The 18420-nt window shown below is 43.9% G+C and overlaps 3 protein-coding genes and 2 pseudogenes across 5 annotated transcripts; 4 read left to right on the top strand and 1 right to left on the bottom strand.

The window, feature by feature from the left end:
• The first annotated feature begins 357 nt into the window (after positions 1-357).
• Positions 358-1348, top strand: LOC311342570 (claudin-4 pseudogene; annotated as a pseudogene). The gene has a single exon. The product of its transcript is annotated as a claudin-4 pseudogene (transcript).
• A 1201-nt stretch (positions 1349-2549) lies between these two features.
• cldne (claudin e) lies at positions 2550-3185 on the top strand (the record flags this gene model as incomplete). The annotated part of the gene is made up of 1 exon (XM_084466532.1): positions 2550-3185. The coding sequence occupies one exon, from the start codon at positions 2550-2552 to the stop codon at positions 3183-3185; it is 636 nt and encodes a 211-aa protein (XP_084322658.1).
• Positions 3186-6625: 3440 nt separating this feature from the next.
• Positions 6626-7279, top strand: LOC311341558 (claudin-4 pseudogene; annotated as a pseudogene). Its single transcript has one exon. The product of its transcript is annotated as a claudin-4 pseudogene (transcript).
• Positions 7280-8966: 1687 nt separating this feature from the next.
• Positions 8967-10056, top strand: LOC311341931 (claudin-4-like). The gene has a single exon (XM_084466740.1). It carries the CDS (start codon positions 9074-9076, stop codon positions 9755-9757), a length of 684 nt encoding a protein of 227 aa, XP_084322866.1. The 5' UTR covers positions 8967-9073; the 3' UTR covers positions 9758-10056.
• Positions 10057-11236: 1180 nt separating this feature from the next.
• sbds (SBDS ribosome maturation factor) lies at positions 11237-14478 on the bottom strand. The gene is made up of 5 exons (XM_084466670.1): positions 14253-14478; positions 14013-14142; positions 13629-13829; positions 13212-13376; positions 11237-12296 (listed from the first exon to the last, which is right to left on the bottom strand). The coding sequence occupies exons 1-5, from the start codon at positions 14378-14380 to the stop codon at positions 12168-12170; spliced, it is 753 nt and encodes a 250-aa protein (XP_084322796.1). The 5' UTR covers positions 14381-14478; the 3' UTR covers positions 11237-12167.
• Between the last annotated feature and the right edge of the window lie 3942 nt (positions 14479-18420).

The raw sequence follows: 18420 nt of genomic DNA, 5'->3' as shown, positions 1-18420 counted from the left end.
TTTGGGGATTGGTTGAATTCTATCTAGTACTAGAGATTGATGTACTATATTTTGTACTATATTTCCTCATCAATGTTGGGATTGAAGTCATCGAATGTTGTTTCGATCGGAGGCAAGATGGATCCACAACAAATGTAAATCACATCACTTAAGACAGCCCTATGTGAGAAAGTGGACCAAAATGGCGGTACTTAAAATGGACAGCTATCGTTTGGGTCACGACCGGTTTCAGGTGGGAGGCACCAGTCGCTCTTAAGACGAAGACAATGCACTGCAAGCTCCACCTCTCGCTTGTATGTTCCTGCCAATAAGAAGAGAGAGAGAGAGACACACACACACACACACAGAGACAGAGAGAGAGAGGACAGAGAGACAGAGAGAGAGAGGAAAGAGAGAGAGAGGACAGAGAGAGCGAGAGAGACAGACAGAGAGAAAGAGGAATCTTGTTATGCAGGAACAACTCACCTGATGACAACACACCCCGTACTCCTGGCCATTCTGAGACAAGCCCTCGCTGAGGACGCTGCCACACTCTAACGGGGACAGAGGCTGCTGAACCAGACGCCTCTACCCAGACACCGCCGCCTCTGCCATGGGGAGGATAGGAAAGGAAGTGGCCGGCCAGGTGGTGAGCTTCATCGGCCTGGCCTTGGTGGCGGTCACCTGTGGCATCCCCATGTGGAGGACCACGTCGTTCATCGGCGCCAACATTGTGACGGGGCAGACCATCTGGGACGGCCTGTGGATGAACTGCGTCATGCAGAGCACGGGCCAGATGCAGTGCAGGCTCAGCGAGAATGTGATCCAGCTGAGCACGGACCTGCAGGTGGCCAGGGCCCTGGTGATCATCTCCCTCATCTTCGGCTTCGTCGGCTTCATGCTCACCTTCATCGGGGCCAAGTGCATGGGCTGCCTGAAGACCGACGCGTCCAGGTCCAAGGTGGTGATCCTGGGCGGCTGTCTGATCATCTTCTCAGCCATCCTGGTGCTGATCCCCGTGTGCTTGTCCGCCGCCATCACCATCGCGGACTTCCGGAACCCCCTGACCATCGAGACCCAGAGGAGGGAGATCGGCGCGTCCATCTACATCGGCTGGGCGGCGGCGGCGGTGCTTCTGGTCGGGGGCATCACCCTCACGACCTCCTGCCCGCCGCAGAAGCAGATGTACGGATACCCGGGCTACGGACAAGCCCAGATGTACCCCTACCCAGGGGCACCGATGCCCAATCCGGGCAACTATGGGCCAGTCTACGCCCCGCCGTCTAGGGTCTATTCTGGAACAGGCTCGTACATGCCGAGCAAACCCTATGGAGCCCCCACAGTGAATTCTGGGACACAGTACCTGTAACATGGCAGACATGGCCTTGTAAAAAGACTTGTAAATTAAGACTTTTAATTTTAACCTGATCATTAGCCAGGAAGCTGTGTGGCTGCTGCTTTGCTAAGGTAGCATGTTTTTGAGTCCTTGAAAAGAGTTTCCTCTTTGGTAGGATGAGTAATTTTACCAAGCACTCAGAAGATGCTCCCTAATGTCTTCTTTCGCATCAGGAGATGAGATTGGAAACAGTATGAATTGTGATCAAATAGCACTGTATATATTGTTGTAACATATTAAAAATGTTTTAAGAATACAATTTTCCTGTGCAAAGAAACATTTGTGAAGGGTGAGTGTGATAGATAGTGTTTTATCCAATAGGTGTTCGTGAAAATAAACGAAAATAAACAATACAAACAAAAGAAAATCTCTCATTCTGTTCAATTTAGCAATGTATTAATTTCATTATAAAATTATAAAATAGTAAAAAAAAAAAAAGATCATGGGAAAATAATTAACTTAACACTTATATGATGATAGTAATAATATATTTTATTTCTATACATAGCTATTTTAAAAAACATATATATATATAATAAAAATATCATTCAAACTTTAAAAAAGCATGCAAGTGGCAGGGAAGTGGCTCTGAGGGAGTAGAAGAGAGTTCAACATTAAAACCTAAAAATATTAAATAAATTAAAAGCCTAGTTTATTGATTCAGAATTCCCTGCATGTCAGTTTCGTGAACTTAACCACCAAGCCCATGGTGGGTATCACCAGTTGCTGACCTGTGGCTTTCGGTGATCCACACACCACACCTTGATCAGTTCCTTTTTGTAGCGGAAGCAACGGGCGAAACCTGCACTGCCAGTTCCCTGATCCATCAGCGATTGGGCAGTGGAGGAACATTGTTTAAAGTAGCCATTTACGGAGCTGATCCCCATCTCAATCGAAACCGCCCCTTTTGGTATGCTAATTATGAGAAAAATCTGGCGGGGCAGGAAACGACCTGGGTTTCAGGTTGACGTAAATGGTTTCAGGTCGACGTTTCAGGTCGACGTTGGCGCCGCCTCCTTAGAGAAGACACATTTAAAAGGATAAATAACCAGGTCTCACCTCACTCTCACAACTTAGCTTGACAACCTTGCAGGACCCACCTGAACCTTACAAGGCTCCCATATCACCTCCTGCCTCCATTCAACCTACCAGCCTATCTACCAGACGACCAACCATGGTGTCAATGGGACGCCAGATGCTGGGCTTTGTCCTGGCCATCATCGGCGCAATCGGGACCATCATCGTCTGCGCTCTGCCCATGTGGAAGGTGACCGCCTTCATCGGGGCCAACATCATCACGGCGCAGGTCATCTGGGAGGGCCTGTGGATGAACTGCGTGGTCCAGAGCACGGGGCAGATGCAGTGCAAGATCTACGACTCGCTGCTGCAGCTGCCACAGGACCTGCAGGCCGCCAGAGCGCTGGTGGTCGTCTCAATCATTGCCGGGATCTTCGGGGTGCTCCTTGGCATCGCCGGGGGCAAGTGCACCAACTTTGTGGAGGAAGAGCGCGCCAAAGCCAGGGTGGCCATCGCAGCTGGGGTCATCTTCATCATTGCCGGCGTGCTCGTCCTCATACCCGTGAGCTGGTCGGCCAACACCATCATCCAGAACTTCTACAACCCCATCCTCACCAACCCTCAGCGGAGGGAGATGGGGGCCTCGCTGTACATCGGCTGGGGCTGCGCCGGCCTGCTGATCCTGGGAGGGGCCCTTCTGTGCAGCTCCTGCCCACACAAAGAGGACGTGCCGGAGTACCCAGTGAAGTACTCTCAAGCCCGATCCAATGCCACCAGCCGGGCCTACGTCTAAGGACTCAGCTCCACACTTAAAGACGATTCATATAAGCTATTTAATTAAGATACCTTCGTGACCCTCGTGGCTCTGGAACAGGCCCAGAGTAACACCGATTTTTTTTCAGTTTTTGAGAGACAAAATGGGACTTGTGATTTCCTATATTGAAGTCACTTTCTCTGTGATGACAGAGAATGTTCGTTCAGAGAAACTGTTGGAGGTTTGATCGGGCTCGCAAAGGGCGGGAAATTGAACCGACCGAAAATTGAATTCTACCTGTGTACTGAATATACAATACACATGTTGGAGTTGTTTGATTTTAAAACTAAAGTCTGCGACAACTGTGATAAAGAAAATATCTTTTTTTGGTTAAGAATTAATAATGTACAGATTGTTTGACTTTTACTAATGTTATATTGTTATCATTCACAAATCAAGTGTTTTGTATACATCCATATCATACTGTTTTATTTTTTATTAAACATTCATTCACCCAATATTGGTTCCCTGTCTGGTCTGTCTTATAATATGCTGTGAAAGTCTTACCATTACAGAATCACCAGTTCATTTTCATTAATATCTTAAAATATTGATTAACTAGTCTCCAGAAAGGTTGATCTCAGGATTTTACCTCTTTCACCTCTAAAATGAAACAGCTGTTCATGCTCATTCAAAAACCTGCCTTTTTTAAATTGACAGTAAGAGTCCAATCTGACTCCACAAATGACCTAGCCGTTCAGTGTGAGAAGGAAGTGACATCAGAGTAATGAATGAGTAGTGTATCTATACATTTGTTTGTTTATACGATGACTTCAGTGATTCATGAACAGAATCAACACTCTGAACCTGTTCCTTAGTGCGGAATGTCCGCCTGGCATTCACTAGATAAAGGGACAATTGTGAATACGAGTTCAGCTTTACAACTCTCTTCTAAACAACAATTACAAATGTCTTAATAACAAGGAACAACAGTAAGGAAATTAGGATGTATATACTATCTAGCAATCATACACACACACACACACACACACACTGGGTTAAGTTAATCAAAGCTGTGTAGGAAAGCTGAAAGGAGTGCAACAGGTCTCATGTCTTCATGGCTAGTCTTTTCCTCACATGGGCGAAAAACAACCACCAATGCAAGGAGAATGTTCCCAAACCAGTCCGGGCTCCCTGGGTGACCTCAAACCCTGTAGAGGTGTGCCCGGCATAGTGGTGGATGATGTCGAAACCCTGCTACGTAAACAACACTCTTCACTTTTCACTGTAGTGCAGAATATCAATCATCCAGAATACAGACAGAAGGGTGGATGGTTATGTACGTCTGGATGTTCATTGATTATTGTTTACATCTTTCCCATAAAATCGTTTTTTTTCTGTTAAAATTTGTTTATACGTTTACAATTGCTGACCTCTCACAACTCCCTACTCTCTGTAATGGCCGCTGGTGTGGTGAAAGGTGGGGAATGTTGTCTCTTCCCCGCCTTTCCTTCAACAGAAGGCCAACCTATCTTGTTTCCTAGTATGGTGTTTTTCAAGAAACCCAGTATCATCTTGGCTCGGAAACTCCATTGTGTTCTCACTGAATTACTCACTCATTCCTAATTGCTCGCATAATGACTCCAGTTTATGCCTTAGTATTATTTTTGGTTTGCAGCATGGTTTCCATGACGATATGTTGTTTTCTCTGCAACACACTGGGCCTGCTAGTGGTCGCCTGTGTCATCACCACTTTGACTAATGACAAGGACTAATTTCTAACAGATCCCCCAGACCAGTGCAGGGAAAACCTCTTCTGAGAAATAAGCCCATCTCAGCCAAGGGGTCCTCCCCACCCACGGAGACCCACTTTTCACTGAGCAACATCAAAGACCCTGAGGAAGGGATGTGTGTGTACCTGGATGTTTGTACTTGACAAATGGGAGAGTCTGTCTATCATGAGTTGCTGCTATTCATTGAGACAAGACAGACATGACAGAGACAATAGCTTGTTAGGTTTCTATTTAGATTGGCCACATGATCCGTTTCACCGTGTACACATTAGTCCTACATTTTCTTCTGTGTTCGTCACTTGGCACGTTTCAGTTTGATACACTCAGCACAAGTCTACGAAAGTAAAGGAAGAACCAGTTCTCACCTCAAACAACTCTCCTGTTGTTTTTAGAAATTATCTCACCTCTGATGTCAGCTTCCCCTCAGGGCAAACACAAGAAATGGTTGCTTGCTAGTTAGTAACTAAGTTAGTTAATTAGTTAGTTAGCTATCTATCACATGTGTGTAAGAGAGTGAATCCATGTTTGTGAAACCTGTCATTCATTATGTTGACGGCGAGATTAAGTACAAATAAATGTGTTTATGCGTAGGGGGGCAATTATTTAAATGTAGTCATCAAATGTTTGTCAAAAAATGTTGCAGGCTTCCTACATCCAAATAAAAAATATGAAGGAATTCACGTCTGATAGATATAATCTAACAAACATGGATTCGGTACACCCATGCAGGTGGAATACCAGAGTTACTGAATGTCCTTTTTTTGGTTTATTCGAAAGTTTTGGATTTTTTTTAATCAATTTGTGTTTACGGTGGGGAGAGTGGTCTACTCTGTTGTGTAATCTTGTCTTATCAGGCGAAACCGGAGTGTTTGGAGTGGTCATGTGACTCTGTTCGATGGGAATGTAACGAACATCTCCAACCACGCCCAGCCTTTCGGTTACAACGAGGACGGTTTCTGTTGTCGTTTTCTTTTTTTCCCCTTACATTGCAGTTATTTCATGTCTATGCTTGGATCTGAGATAAATTGTGATTGAAAAAAAATCCTTTCACTTGACAACTTTCAACAACATTGCATTAAAATAATTAAAATTACATTTAAATACATTCGTGTTTGATTTAGGGTTGAGTTTTTAAGTGCATCATTTCCATTTTACGTCACGTCAAGAGCATTATTCTGGTGGAAATAGTGTGTCTCTGATGGAACACTGACCCCTAGTGGGTCTTTTCTGACAAACTAACCAAATCTACACAAGATTCCCCAAGAAAAAGGCCTACCTTCACAATATCTGGGGAAACGGTTGTTTATTCATTCATTTATTTTCAGTTTGAGAAATGCTATTGTACAAAAAATACACATTTAATGCCAAAATATCAAGGAGAAGATAAATAAATACATAAAAACTGCAGGGATATCATATTATTTCCATTTATTGTATTTTCAATGGCTGTTCGTGGTTTGTTAAAAGGAGTCCCAGTAACACAGTAATGTAAATATTCACTGTAAATATTCAACACACTCTCCCTGTCTCCTCCTCTATCTCTCCCTTCTTTCCCTCCCTCGCTCCCTCCCCCTCCTCTATCTCCCTCAGTAGTGACCTCCCCCCACATCCACCACCACCGCCACTACAACCACCTCCCAAAACCACCACCACCACCTCCTTCAGCCACCACCACCACCCCCCACCATGGGCCTGGAAGAGCTGGGCTTCACCCTGTCTATGCTGGGCGTGGCCGGCATCATTCTGATCTGCGGGCTGCCCATGTGGAAGGTGACCGCCTTCATCGGCACCCACCTGGTGGTCATGCAGGTGTTCTGGGAGGGCCTGTGGATGACGTGCGTCAGCGAGTACACGGGCCAGATGCAGTGCAAGATCTACGACGCCCTGCTGGACCTGGAGCCCGACCTGCAGGCCGCCCGGGGCCTGGTCTGCATCAGCCTGGTGCTGGGCTGCCTGGCCTTCCTGCTCTTCCTGCTGGGGGCCCGCTGCACCAACTGCCTGAGCCACGCGCGCGCCAAGGGCCGCGTGGTGGCGGCGGCGGGCCTGGTGTTCGCCCTGAGCGCGCTCACCATCCTGGTGGCCGTGTCCTGGACGGCCAACGGCATCGTCAGGGACTTCCGCAACCCGCGGGTCCCCGACGTGCTGAAGAAGGAGCTGGGGGCCGCCATCTACATCGGCTGGGTGACCGGCGGCCTGCTGCTGTGCGGGGGGGCGCTCATGTGCGGCAGCTGCCCCCCGCCCGCTGCCAGGGTGGGGGGGGGGAGTTCCGGTGGGTACAGGCGGGCGGCGCGGACCACCCACACCTCGCACAGTGGCTACGCCTTCAAGAACTACGTGTGATATGGGTGCGGGGGGGGGGGGGGGATTTTATTCGAACATCCATCATCAGCATGACAGCTGAATTTTATATACACGAATCTGCTGAGACGTCTAAATTGGAGAAAAAAAAATGTAGTTATGGAATGACAGAATTGGTAAGAGGAGAAGTTATTTGTATAGATCACATGTTGATTTGATAGATTATACTGTTTATTTGCTTTCTAAACCCCCCCTTCTCACTTTCATCTCACCTTTCCTTCAAAACAAACCCTCCAATCCTTCAGGTAACTAACCCTTGACAAACAATGAGCATGGGCTCATGGGAAATGTAGTTAGTTAGTTAGCTAACTCCCAAAATGCCATTCCCCTTGCTTCAAACCTCAGCAGCCAATGCAGTATACATGTGGAATTTTGCATGTTTTTTTTTTAACTTGAGCAATAATATTAGCATAACATACTCATAGAGGCCAATAGAAAATACATAATGTTAGTATGGCGTAGAAGGGACGTTTGTGATTCACTTCAGGGAATTACAAATAAAGGTTTGCTAGCGCTGCTGTTGTTGTTGTGGTTTTTGTATTTGTATCGGGCGAAGATGTTTTGCATAACAATGAGATCCGAAGGAGTGTCTTCATGTTTTTCAGCTGAGTCACAAAGACCTCATGGGAACGTGAATCATCTTCTGTTTGAGGGAACGCTCTTCATTCTCCCGTTATGAGGTTATGGTGCTTCAACGTTAAAACAAAGCGCTCAGCCAGAAGCCTCAACACAGGCTCATCTTTGTTCCGCTGCTGATCTCAACGGAGAGTGAGAGGCTGAGATTGTTATTAAGGCAGAGCAGAGCAAACATGGGATTTCCCTGCTGCTCCTCCAGAGTCCCACCCATGTGGGGAAACTGGTTTTACAGCGAATACATGCATGTAGCAGTCCTGTAACCAGCCCAGGCTCAAGGGAACACACACACACACACACACACACACACATATGTGTGTATGGGTGTTCCCTCTCATTCTCTCTCTCTCTCTCCCTCCCCCTCTGTCTCTCTCTCTCACACACAGTCATGGCAATTCCTTTATGAGATATTACGTCTAGGACAGATGAGTCTTCTAAATCTAAAAAAGCAAACAAAAGTTGAAAGTAATTACTTATTTATGTATGCATGCACCAGTCTCCTCTCTAGCCCAGTTTCAGACAGCCTTTTTACGCTGTTACCCCCTCAACGCAATGCATTTGTCCATACATCATGTGAGGGAAATGTTGACCTACAGGAGTTTTTTCTCATATCGGTAAGGGGGTCCTTGTGACCGGTTCACCTCAGGCAGAAGGTTAGCAAAGGGGAACAAGTTAACACTATTTAACAAATGGGGGGGGGGGGGGGGCTAGATAACACAACCTGAAGAAAACAAAGCTTGAATTATTAAAAAAAATAAACAACATATGCATTTTCCATCACAACACACACAAACGCAGAACCAGTGGTTTGGTCTCTGCCTCTCTGGACATGTCCAAACATGTCGAAACTTTCATAATCTCTGGTGTCCCCTCATCCCTTTCCCTGTGCGTTTCCTCAACACGCACACACACACACACACACACACGCGCGCGCGCGCGCGTACACGCACACGCACACGCATGCACTCAGAGCTTCTGATTTTCTTTCTTCCTCGCTACCGCTCTCCCTCTCTGTCCCCTTTTAACTCACAGACAGACACACACTAAAACACAGAACCCGCCCTCCGCTCTGAGCAGCTGTTTCTGGTTGGCAGTGCCGTGCCCGGGGCGAGGAATCAGCAGCAGCGGCGGCCCGGGCGAGTCATGGATCGCTATCATCGCTGGCTGGAGCAGACCGCACTAGGCCTGGGACTCACCGGTTGGCTGTGCAGCATCTTCACCCGCTGCCTGTCGCTCTGGAAGGTGAGCGGCACCGTTGACAACGTCACCGCCACCCTGCCCGCGTACTGGGACGGCGTGTGGTTGGATTGGGACCACTGGGACCTGGCGCACGACGGGAGTCTCCATTGCTCATTTTACCAGAGACTCATGTCGCTCTCTGGAAACTTCCGCACCTGGAGGGCGCTGGTCGGGGCGGCGATAGGAGCCGGGGCGTTCGCCGTGGCGGTAGGAACCGCGGGGATTGTGTGGTTCCCCAAGCGTGGTCAGGTGAAGCTGGCGTCCGGAGCGCTCTTTGTTGTGTCTGGGATACTGTTGTTGGTTCCCATGGCCTGGACGTGTCACCACACCAGCCAGCCTCTAGAGGGCGCCAAAGATCTGCAGCGCGACTGGGGCCCGGCGCTCTACCTTGGCTGGATCTCCTTTGCGTTGATGGTCGCCGGGGGCGCGTTTCTGCTCACCCGATGCCCACGGTCTCAAGAGCCCGTTGGGTCGGTGCCGGTGAGCAGGTACCCGCAGCAGGAGGAGAGTGAAAACCCTCTGAGCACCATCCATAGGACAACGTTCACCAACAGCCAGTACAACAGGTCTCACTCTCAGCCCATCTGATGAGTCACTGCAATAGGCTTAACTCCATGGACTTTTATAGGTAACCACTAGGCCTACCTGTGGGATGAAAAGCAGACCCCGTTGTCCTTGTTTGAACAGCAGGAGAGGGCCTAATGATGTCTGCATAAGTCTGTTTTTGCTTATGTCAAACCGTTAATGTGCCTAATCGTCCATGGGTTACTGGAAAATATTCCACTTACTATACACGTTTAACATTCCAAATGACTTCCTTGGGAATAACAATTATGTGTGATACTAAACTAGTTTGGTAATATAACTAAACTGTGTGTGTGGGGGTAGCTGTCGTGCATAGCATGTTGGTTTTAAATGGAATTTGCTCTTCTAAAGAGTAGGCCTATGCTCTTAAGTGTCATTATGATGCCATTATCCTAGCCTACAAATGGCATTTAAGATTAATCCTTGCCATACGCCGTGAGGTGCCTTATAATATGGAGTGGGTTGTTCAAGCTGTGTGTTAAATTCAATGGAAATATCGTATATGCGCTTTTGAGAGAGGAGTTTACTTAGAATGCTGTTTACATGTAATATATGATTAATATATTGTGTGGCCTTGTCCTAAATATGGTTCCAGGGTAATATTAGCTTCTTTTTTTTTTTTTTTACAGCTGTCATACAAAGTTTAAATAAGAGTTACAAACCCTACAGGGTGAAACAGGTTGTCTGGTATAGGTGGAGGGTTGATGGTTCAACACTCAGGTCCTCCAAGTGGGGAGAAATCCCAAATAACCCAACCCCAGCAGGTGTTTTGAGCAGGGATTAGTGAATGTGTGTCCTCTGGTGTTGCTGGTCTGCTAACAGGGCTAATATAGCATTGAGCTATGACTGTGTTGTTGGGTCTCTATCTCTCGAGGTCTGTGGAATTAAACTTGACATGAAACGTGTGGCTGTCTCTTCCTCAATGCTGGTGTCCCTGGAAATGTTCAAAGCCTTGTTGTCGTATCTAAGGATATAGCCATCGGTTCTAAAATTCTAAATGTGTGAACACCATATTTGAAGTCTTTAAATAAGACTTCAAATAAGAAGCTAGCTCACACTGGATACAAGACGTTATGCAAGGTAGAATGTTCATATTAGCCCTTTAAGATGAATGGAAAAATTTTAATACCAATTATGTAAATAGTAGGAGCTATTTTCTGTTTTGTTTTTCTAATTTTCTTTGGCACTTTATATTTTCCTCACAGTGGGGTGCAGATGGCTGGTGCAAAATTGGCTTCCAAGAGTATGTTTGATTGTGACCAGGTCACAGGTGTGTTGGTTGGGAAAAGCACAACATTTCGACAGCTAACACTATCGCTACACTGCCATCCTGTCATTTATACTGGATTTGTTTTTTTTTGTAAATGCTCTATATAAGCAAGAACTGAGGCAGCACACTGGACATATCTTAATCTTAGCAAAAACACATACTAGAAAACCTTGACAAAAAAAGATGCACATTAATGGATAATTATGGGGACATTGTTTAATAATTAAAATACTTTTAATGTGAAACTCTTTCAAGAAGCTTCTCTGCTAACTGTAGGCTAGCAGTACGCAATCAACTTCAATTTGACAAAAAAAAAATTAAAAACAATCATCACTGCATCCAAAATATATAAAAAATATCTTTGTATAATTAACTATAGCGACAACGCACATTATTTGAGCTTTGAATATTTCTAAGTGGGGGGAATTAATAAGCCATTTAACAAGGTAATTTGTTTCAATATATATTTAATGACAAAATATAAATTATTGGATGAAGCAAATTACACAAGTGGTAAAATAAAAAGGCATGGACAATATTCTTGTAATATGATCCAAACTCCAATTATGTAATCAAATTGTGACTTATGACGTGGGATGAATACACCCCAACTAAAGTCAATTACATTCCTCTTTGGAAGGCTCACACTGCACACAAGAAACCAAGACAGCCATGCACAGCCGAATAAACTCTACATATACAGCGGCTGGAAAACAGGAATGGCATCAAGGATTCAAAGTGGAATAGTGTCAATTAGCGATATAGAGAGTATGCCCTCTGCGTGCCAGGATGCTCATTATATATATATATATATATAGAGGCACAGCGGGTCCATGGTGTTGGAGGTTGGAGTTAAGGGCAATGGGGCTAAAGTAGAGGGATTTAGGGTTAGGTGTGTGGGGTTTAGGGTCAATTATGGTCGGATAAGGTTAAGAGTTTAAGGTAAATAGAGATGAGGGTTAAGGGTAAGGTGTTTAAGGGCTAAGCGTTTAATGCTAAAGGGTTGAAGGTTAAGGTTTGCGGGTAAAGTGGGGTAGGGTTAGGTGGCAAAGGGTGGAGGATAAGGGGGGTTGGGTTTCGGTTTAGGTAGCAATGGGGTGTGGATAGAGGTTAGTGGGTAGAAGCCAGGGTTAAGGGGTGGTGTTACTCCAGCTTTTCATCTCCCTCCTCCACGTCCTTCAGGTTGAGGACCTCCAGGGAGCCCCGGCCCTTCGTCTCACAGCGAATCAGCTCGTCAATCTCCCTGAAGCAGCCAGGGTCCACCAGACAGACCTGTGTTGGGGGAGGAATATATATGGGGGCTATTTAATGGCTGACATTAACTCTAGTAGTGGGGGAAAAAAAAAATCGATTCTGTTCAGTATCGCGATATTTTGCACACGCAATTATATTGATACAGCCAAAGTATTGCAATATAATTATTATTATTTTTTCCTTTTTCTGAACAAAAATGGAGATATTCCCAAATTAATTTAACATTTTGGTTGATGAACTTGCAGCCAACAGTACTGGACTCTAGCACATTTTTCTCAATTTGATTGAAGCTCTAAGTTACTCTTACTTATATGAATATTCTCAGGTTTATGTTACTCTAATATGTCTGCTTCATGTTACTCTCTTGTAATTAAATAATTTTAAGTTATGTGTTAATTTTAAGCATTCATGTGAGGGGTCTCTTACTATGGTCTATGGTCCTGTGTCCTGAATGTTCAAGGACAAAGTTTTTGCACTACAGTTAATGTGTAGAAGATAATGTTGTTCACAGAATTAAATGTGACATTTGAAGTGAGTTGATCAGTCTTATTTTCCTCATATTTTGTAATGCCTTTGAATAATATGGGAAACATGAATCGCAAAATAGAATCGCAATACTTGCCGTATCGCTAAATTGCAATAATATTGAATCATGGCCCAAATATCGCAATACTTTTGAATCGTTACATTTTTGTCAATTCCCACCCCTAATTAACTCTAGTAATGGTAGTAGTAGTCATGTGTCGTGGTATAACAACAAGCGCATATGACCATTTTATACATTAAGAGAAACATTAACAGACATAGAAACTGCTTGGTTACCGGCAGAATGTAACTAGGACTATATAACACTGCTATGGAATTCACTTGGGATCGTATTTTGGCACGTTGGTTGTTAAACTTTGTTGGGTGATGTTTTTCCTCGGCCCTCACCATCTCCAGCTGCTCATCAAATTCCTCACTCTCCACCACCTTCAGGAGCGGCTTCAGCTTCTCCTTCAGCCTCTTGCCCTCCTTGGCCGGCAGGACCAGCCGGAGCCTCATGTGGGCCCTCTGGATCTCCATTGACTCCTTCAGCTGTCTGATGACCTCCAGCGCCTGGGAAGCACACAGCAGAACATAAGAGGCTACACATTAGGAGGAACTAGCTTGGATTCCTAAACACTTTCAGGATGATGTATGAAGATGAGATAACGATCATCTCAACTTTGATAAAACGTTGATCCTCGGTGGGGATTTGGGGGTCATCGCAGTAGAAATAAAGTACATTCAATTAATTCAAATTGGCTAAAAAGTAAAAAAAATAAAATAAAGTACACCCAAATAAATGGGACTCAGATGTTGGCAAACCTGTTGCTTGGTACTCTTGTTGGCCTTCACAGAATAGTGGATGTCCTTCATGGCACGCTCGATCAGACTGACCGTGTACGGCCTCTTGGTCTCTGGGTTGACACATTTCTCCGCCACGATCGTCGCTATGTCCCTGAACATGGTCTCCAGTTGGCCCTGCCTTTCTTTGTCGGAAACCTGGAGTTCCCCTTTAGCTAAAATCTGTCCATGGAGAAATAAATCAAGAGTGGAAAATCAACACTTCCAGTCAGATTCAGATGTACAGTCATGATGATGTACAATGACGTTACAGTGTTGCGATGGAGATGGAGCTTTAAATCGTATAATGCAGCTGGGTAAATAGTCACTCAATACTTAGTACAGAAAGATGTTCACGTTACTTACTTGTTTACAAACTTCAGTAATGTCCTCTGTTCCAAATGATTTGGACAAGTCATCTTTCTTGGCGACCTGCCCTTTAGAAACATTGACAAAAACTGAATGCGTTTGCAGAACCTCGTCCAGGTCTTTCTCCCTAGATGCAAACAGACAAAAGGTGGTTATAGTTTAGATCTGACGGATAAAAATGGATCGATAACATGACTGTTAAAGATATCACGTTATTTTGTGTTAACGAATACTTACGCTCCAGATCTCCAGCTCACCACTTTATTTTTGTAACAGGCAATTTCAAAACGTTTTCCTCCCTTTTTCATCCGCACGACAGCCACATTCGTCAGACGTATTTGGTTTGTCGGGGTAAAGATAGACATTTTGATGATCGATAAATATATAGATATCTGTCAACGCAGTGAACTCATAAATGTATAATAACACAAGTTAAGCGTCAGATTGAACGACTGACTCAATACAAGTGCGTTATCAAAGTAGTGCCGCTGTTAACATGAGACGTGAACCAAAGGTTCCGCATCTCAGTTTTATACAAATACAAATACAAATACAAACACAATACAAATAAAATATGAATGAGTTTTTTAAATTCATTTTTATTTAAAACAAAATAAATGTATTTTAAGAAAAGTGAACAGTTAATAATTATAGTTATGAGGAAGCGACCCATAAAAACCACATTTCCCAGAATTCTCATCAATAATGACGACGACAACACGGCTTCACGTGTCCACTGTTGAGAAGATGTATTGTGGATAAGAGACAAGACGTTGCACGCTTTATACTTTATGTAAACATTTTTCTGCCAATAAAAAGCTTAGCTTTAATGTTGCAAAGTTGGTTCATAATTATTTGGCATTGCATCAAGTACGTGTCAACCTCAGATATGAAAGGTAGGTGCATTTAGTCTGAAGGCAAGTAACAGAAGATGAGAATGCTTGCTAACAATAATATTTTTTATTATATTGCCATAGCAAGGTATTACCTGAAGTATGTCGTATTTGCATTATCACATTTATATTACATTGGGGTCTTATAACGATCTTATCTTAATGTAGGTGGGAAGAATGAGCACAGTCCCATTGACAGCTATTGGATAATGGTTTGGCACAACCGGCTGTATTTTTATTCTGCAGCGGCTGTTGTCTTTGGCACATGGTTTACTCTGAATATGGCCTTAAAAAGGGTAGTTAGTCACCTTACCGCACCAACCGTTAGCAGGGGTTTGTTTCATTTCCTGTAGATTGCTTTGCAGGCTGTGCACAATATTCATCTGTTGTCTTGTTATTTCATGCTTTTACATATATATTTCATTTACTACAAATGTTGTATTTTACTAGAAAAGATGCCATGTGTTGTGTTCTGCAAAACAAGTGGAACAGAATACATATTAAAACATACACTGTCAAACCCCAATAGGTCTCATGCTGATGTTTTTATGTTTTTATTTGCTAAATGAACACAACCTGATCGGTTTCTTTCTCTGGTACATTTTAGGGGTTTGCCAAGGACCTGGCAGAAGGGGTGAAGAGTCAAGAAATATTGGCAGAAGTGGTCAACATGAAGGACTATGATCCAGAAGACCACCTCATTGATGAAGTAAGCCTTTAAGATCATAGGAGGTCATATCGTCCAACCACACATACAATATGGACACAATTGTAAACACAGTTGTTAAACTTCCTCCAAGATTAACTTCACAACTAGTGATGACAACTAGCACCTTGACCTAGGATGCACTTGTGCATCCAATTCCAGCTCTCCACCTTCCAAGTGGGTGATTGGCCAGGGGGTATCCAATCACAATCACTAGCTCAATGTTCTGAGTGGTTGTTCTTTTAGTACGGAATGCCGGATACAATTTTATCCTTCTGTTGACCTGTTGTGCTCCCCGGTGTGCTATGACTTAATTAAGGGATAGTTTAGAAAAAACAACCTGCTTGGCATACAAATCCTAGGGGTTGCAGTTTGCATGGAAAGAAAGGCTGCTAAGCGGATAAAGTTGTTTTCTTACCAGTAGTATATTCCTTTTTTATAGCAGTTAAATCCCTCCAAAATAACACATTGTTCATAATAAGAGACTGTTTTGTAAAAGCTGCTAAGTGGATAAAGTTGTCAGCAGATCAAGAGTTACAACATAGACAGTCCCTCTGCTATCTGTGACTCCACACTGAAGCCCAACTCCCCGGTTCTGCCGTCCCAACACTGATAAACAGTTCTCCCTGAATCAGGGAAAAAGGGATTCTTTTATCAGTGATCAGTGTTTCTTGTTTTTTTCCTTCCCCTTCATATTGTGGGCCCCTGCTGCTGGGCAGTGCGTCGTAGAGAGATTAATACGAGATTGCCCGGCTGGCAAGCGGTAGGAGAGGAAACGGCAATTTATTCCAAAGGAAAGCCACACTGTTTTTTGAGATACAATCTCAATATTGAGAAATGAGGTCCCCGGGGCCCCGGCAGCTCTGAGATTCTGGGGACGATGACCTCGAAGGCTGGCCCATCTGTCATGGTGGCACCCTGTCCTTGGTGGCTGGGGAGCTAGCCTGGAGCATGAGGTTTGCTAGATGTTCCATAACAGAGGATTACTGTCTAGTCTACCTGTCCCTTCATATTTTCTTTTTTTAAAGGGACTTTTGTTGCTTTTCTATCTGTATCTATATCAATATTCATATTCATACTGAGGAATTGCTTCTAAATGTATCTTAATATATGATTTCTATATTATAATACAGTGGTTCTCACCGGGTGGTGGTCACAGAACATATGCCAAACCTTAATCTTTCGAAAGAAGCCCATAAATGAAATAATGTTTCAATGTTAATTCATGTTTCAATGGCTTACTATTTTATTGAGTTTAGGCCTCAATGTTTTAACAGAACATGAAAGCATTTTTTAATACTGCAATATTGGTAAATACATTCGACTTTTTTGGGTGGTGGCTTAATGACGAATGACGCATGTGGGTCCTTAGGCTAGACCAGTTGAGAACCACTTTTATAATATATTCATTGTGTACATAATTGTGTACACAATTGCTGATGTTATATCATGTATGGAAAAATAAATGTTTTGGATATGCTGTCAGTTTTTTACAATAGCCTTTTTATTGCATTTGTTCTGTGTGCACTCATGAATGTGTTTTCCCTGGTATGTTGTTCCCTGGAAATCATGTGAAATCATTGAGGTACTGGAGGTAGATAGGAGGGAAAGTGGCTGTTCAAAACTTAACAAGCACCATACAGCTGTCAGGCATGCAAACTAGTCACCTTTCTGCGAAATTCGGCTACACTGGTGATTCGTGGAGATCCATTGAGAAAACATTGGGGGTGGGTGGGGGGGGGGGCAGTCTACAGTCTGACGACAACGAGACGATAACTGCGCGCGCATGTCCATAAAAAAACCTGCGTGCGGGTCAAATTTTTTTATTTTTTATTTATAATTTAATTTATATATATATATATATATATATAATTAAAAAAATATATATATATAAATAATTATTTTTTTAATAATTAAAAAAAAAAGAAAAAGAAAAAAAAAAAAATATATATATATATATTAATAAAATTGTTATTATTATTATTATTATTATTTTTTTAGCTCCCTGGAGTATAATCCTGGAACCCCCTAGTGGGTCTGTGTTTTCCTCAGCTCACGCATCATTCTCACCTTTTTCACCCCAAACCAATTTGCATGCCTGAGCTGTAAAACCCTTCCAGTAGAGCAAAGAAACAGCAGCGTCGGAGAAGCATGCACCACCGTCTGTACTGAAAAAGTTATCTCCAGCGAGCTGAAATGTTCAAAAAGAGTCGATGCTATGCTTCTCCTTTCCTTGTTATGTGTTTCCCTAAGAACACTTCAAAAGTAATGACGTGGAATGGGAGATAGGATGGGGAATTGGGATGGGTACTATACGACCAGCTCTGCAAATACGATGACATTATGGCCAGTAATCCTGAAGTTAATTTCTTTCTCGTAATATTATTTCACATTTGTATCACACCTCTGTGCCAGTGCGCCAACAGGTCGGTCTGCGTGTTCCTATTGGCTACCCACACTGACGGACAGCCCACAGGGAATGCTGATTGGTTCTGTAAGTGACTGGAGGAGGCTTCCACAGACTTCAGATATGGAAAGACCTACCTGAAAGGCCTGAGATAGGCTGTGTTTTGCCTGGGTCACTCTGCCTACCTTGGCCACTACAATACAGTAAGGACTTTTTCAACTTCACTTCACACATTTGCTGTCCGGTACCATCTGCTGTGACACCCAATGGGATCCCTGCTAATCCGCCTGGCTTCCTTTATGTACTCAAATCTAAACCAAACCTATTGGTTAGTCGGTCAGAACTGACCGGAAGACGTCCCCGAGGGGGGAGGAGAAGAGGAGGAGGAACAGGAAGAGG

This window comes from Micromesistius poutassou (assembly GCF_964030765.1).
Source record: "Micromesistius poutassou genome assembly, chromosome: 4".
NCBI lineage: Eukaryota > Metazoa > Chordata > Actinopteri > Gadiformes > Gadidae > Micromesistius > Micromesistius poutassou.
Note: the sequence above shows the minus strand (reverse complement) of the source record. Positions and strands in the feature narration are given on the sequence as shown.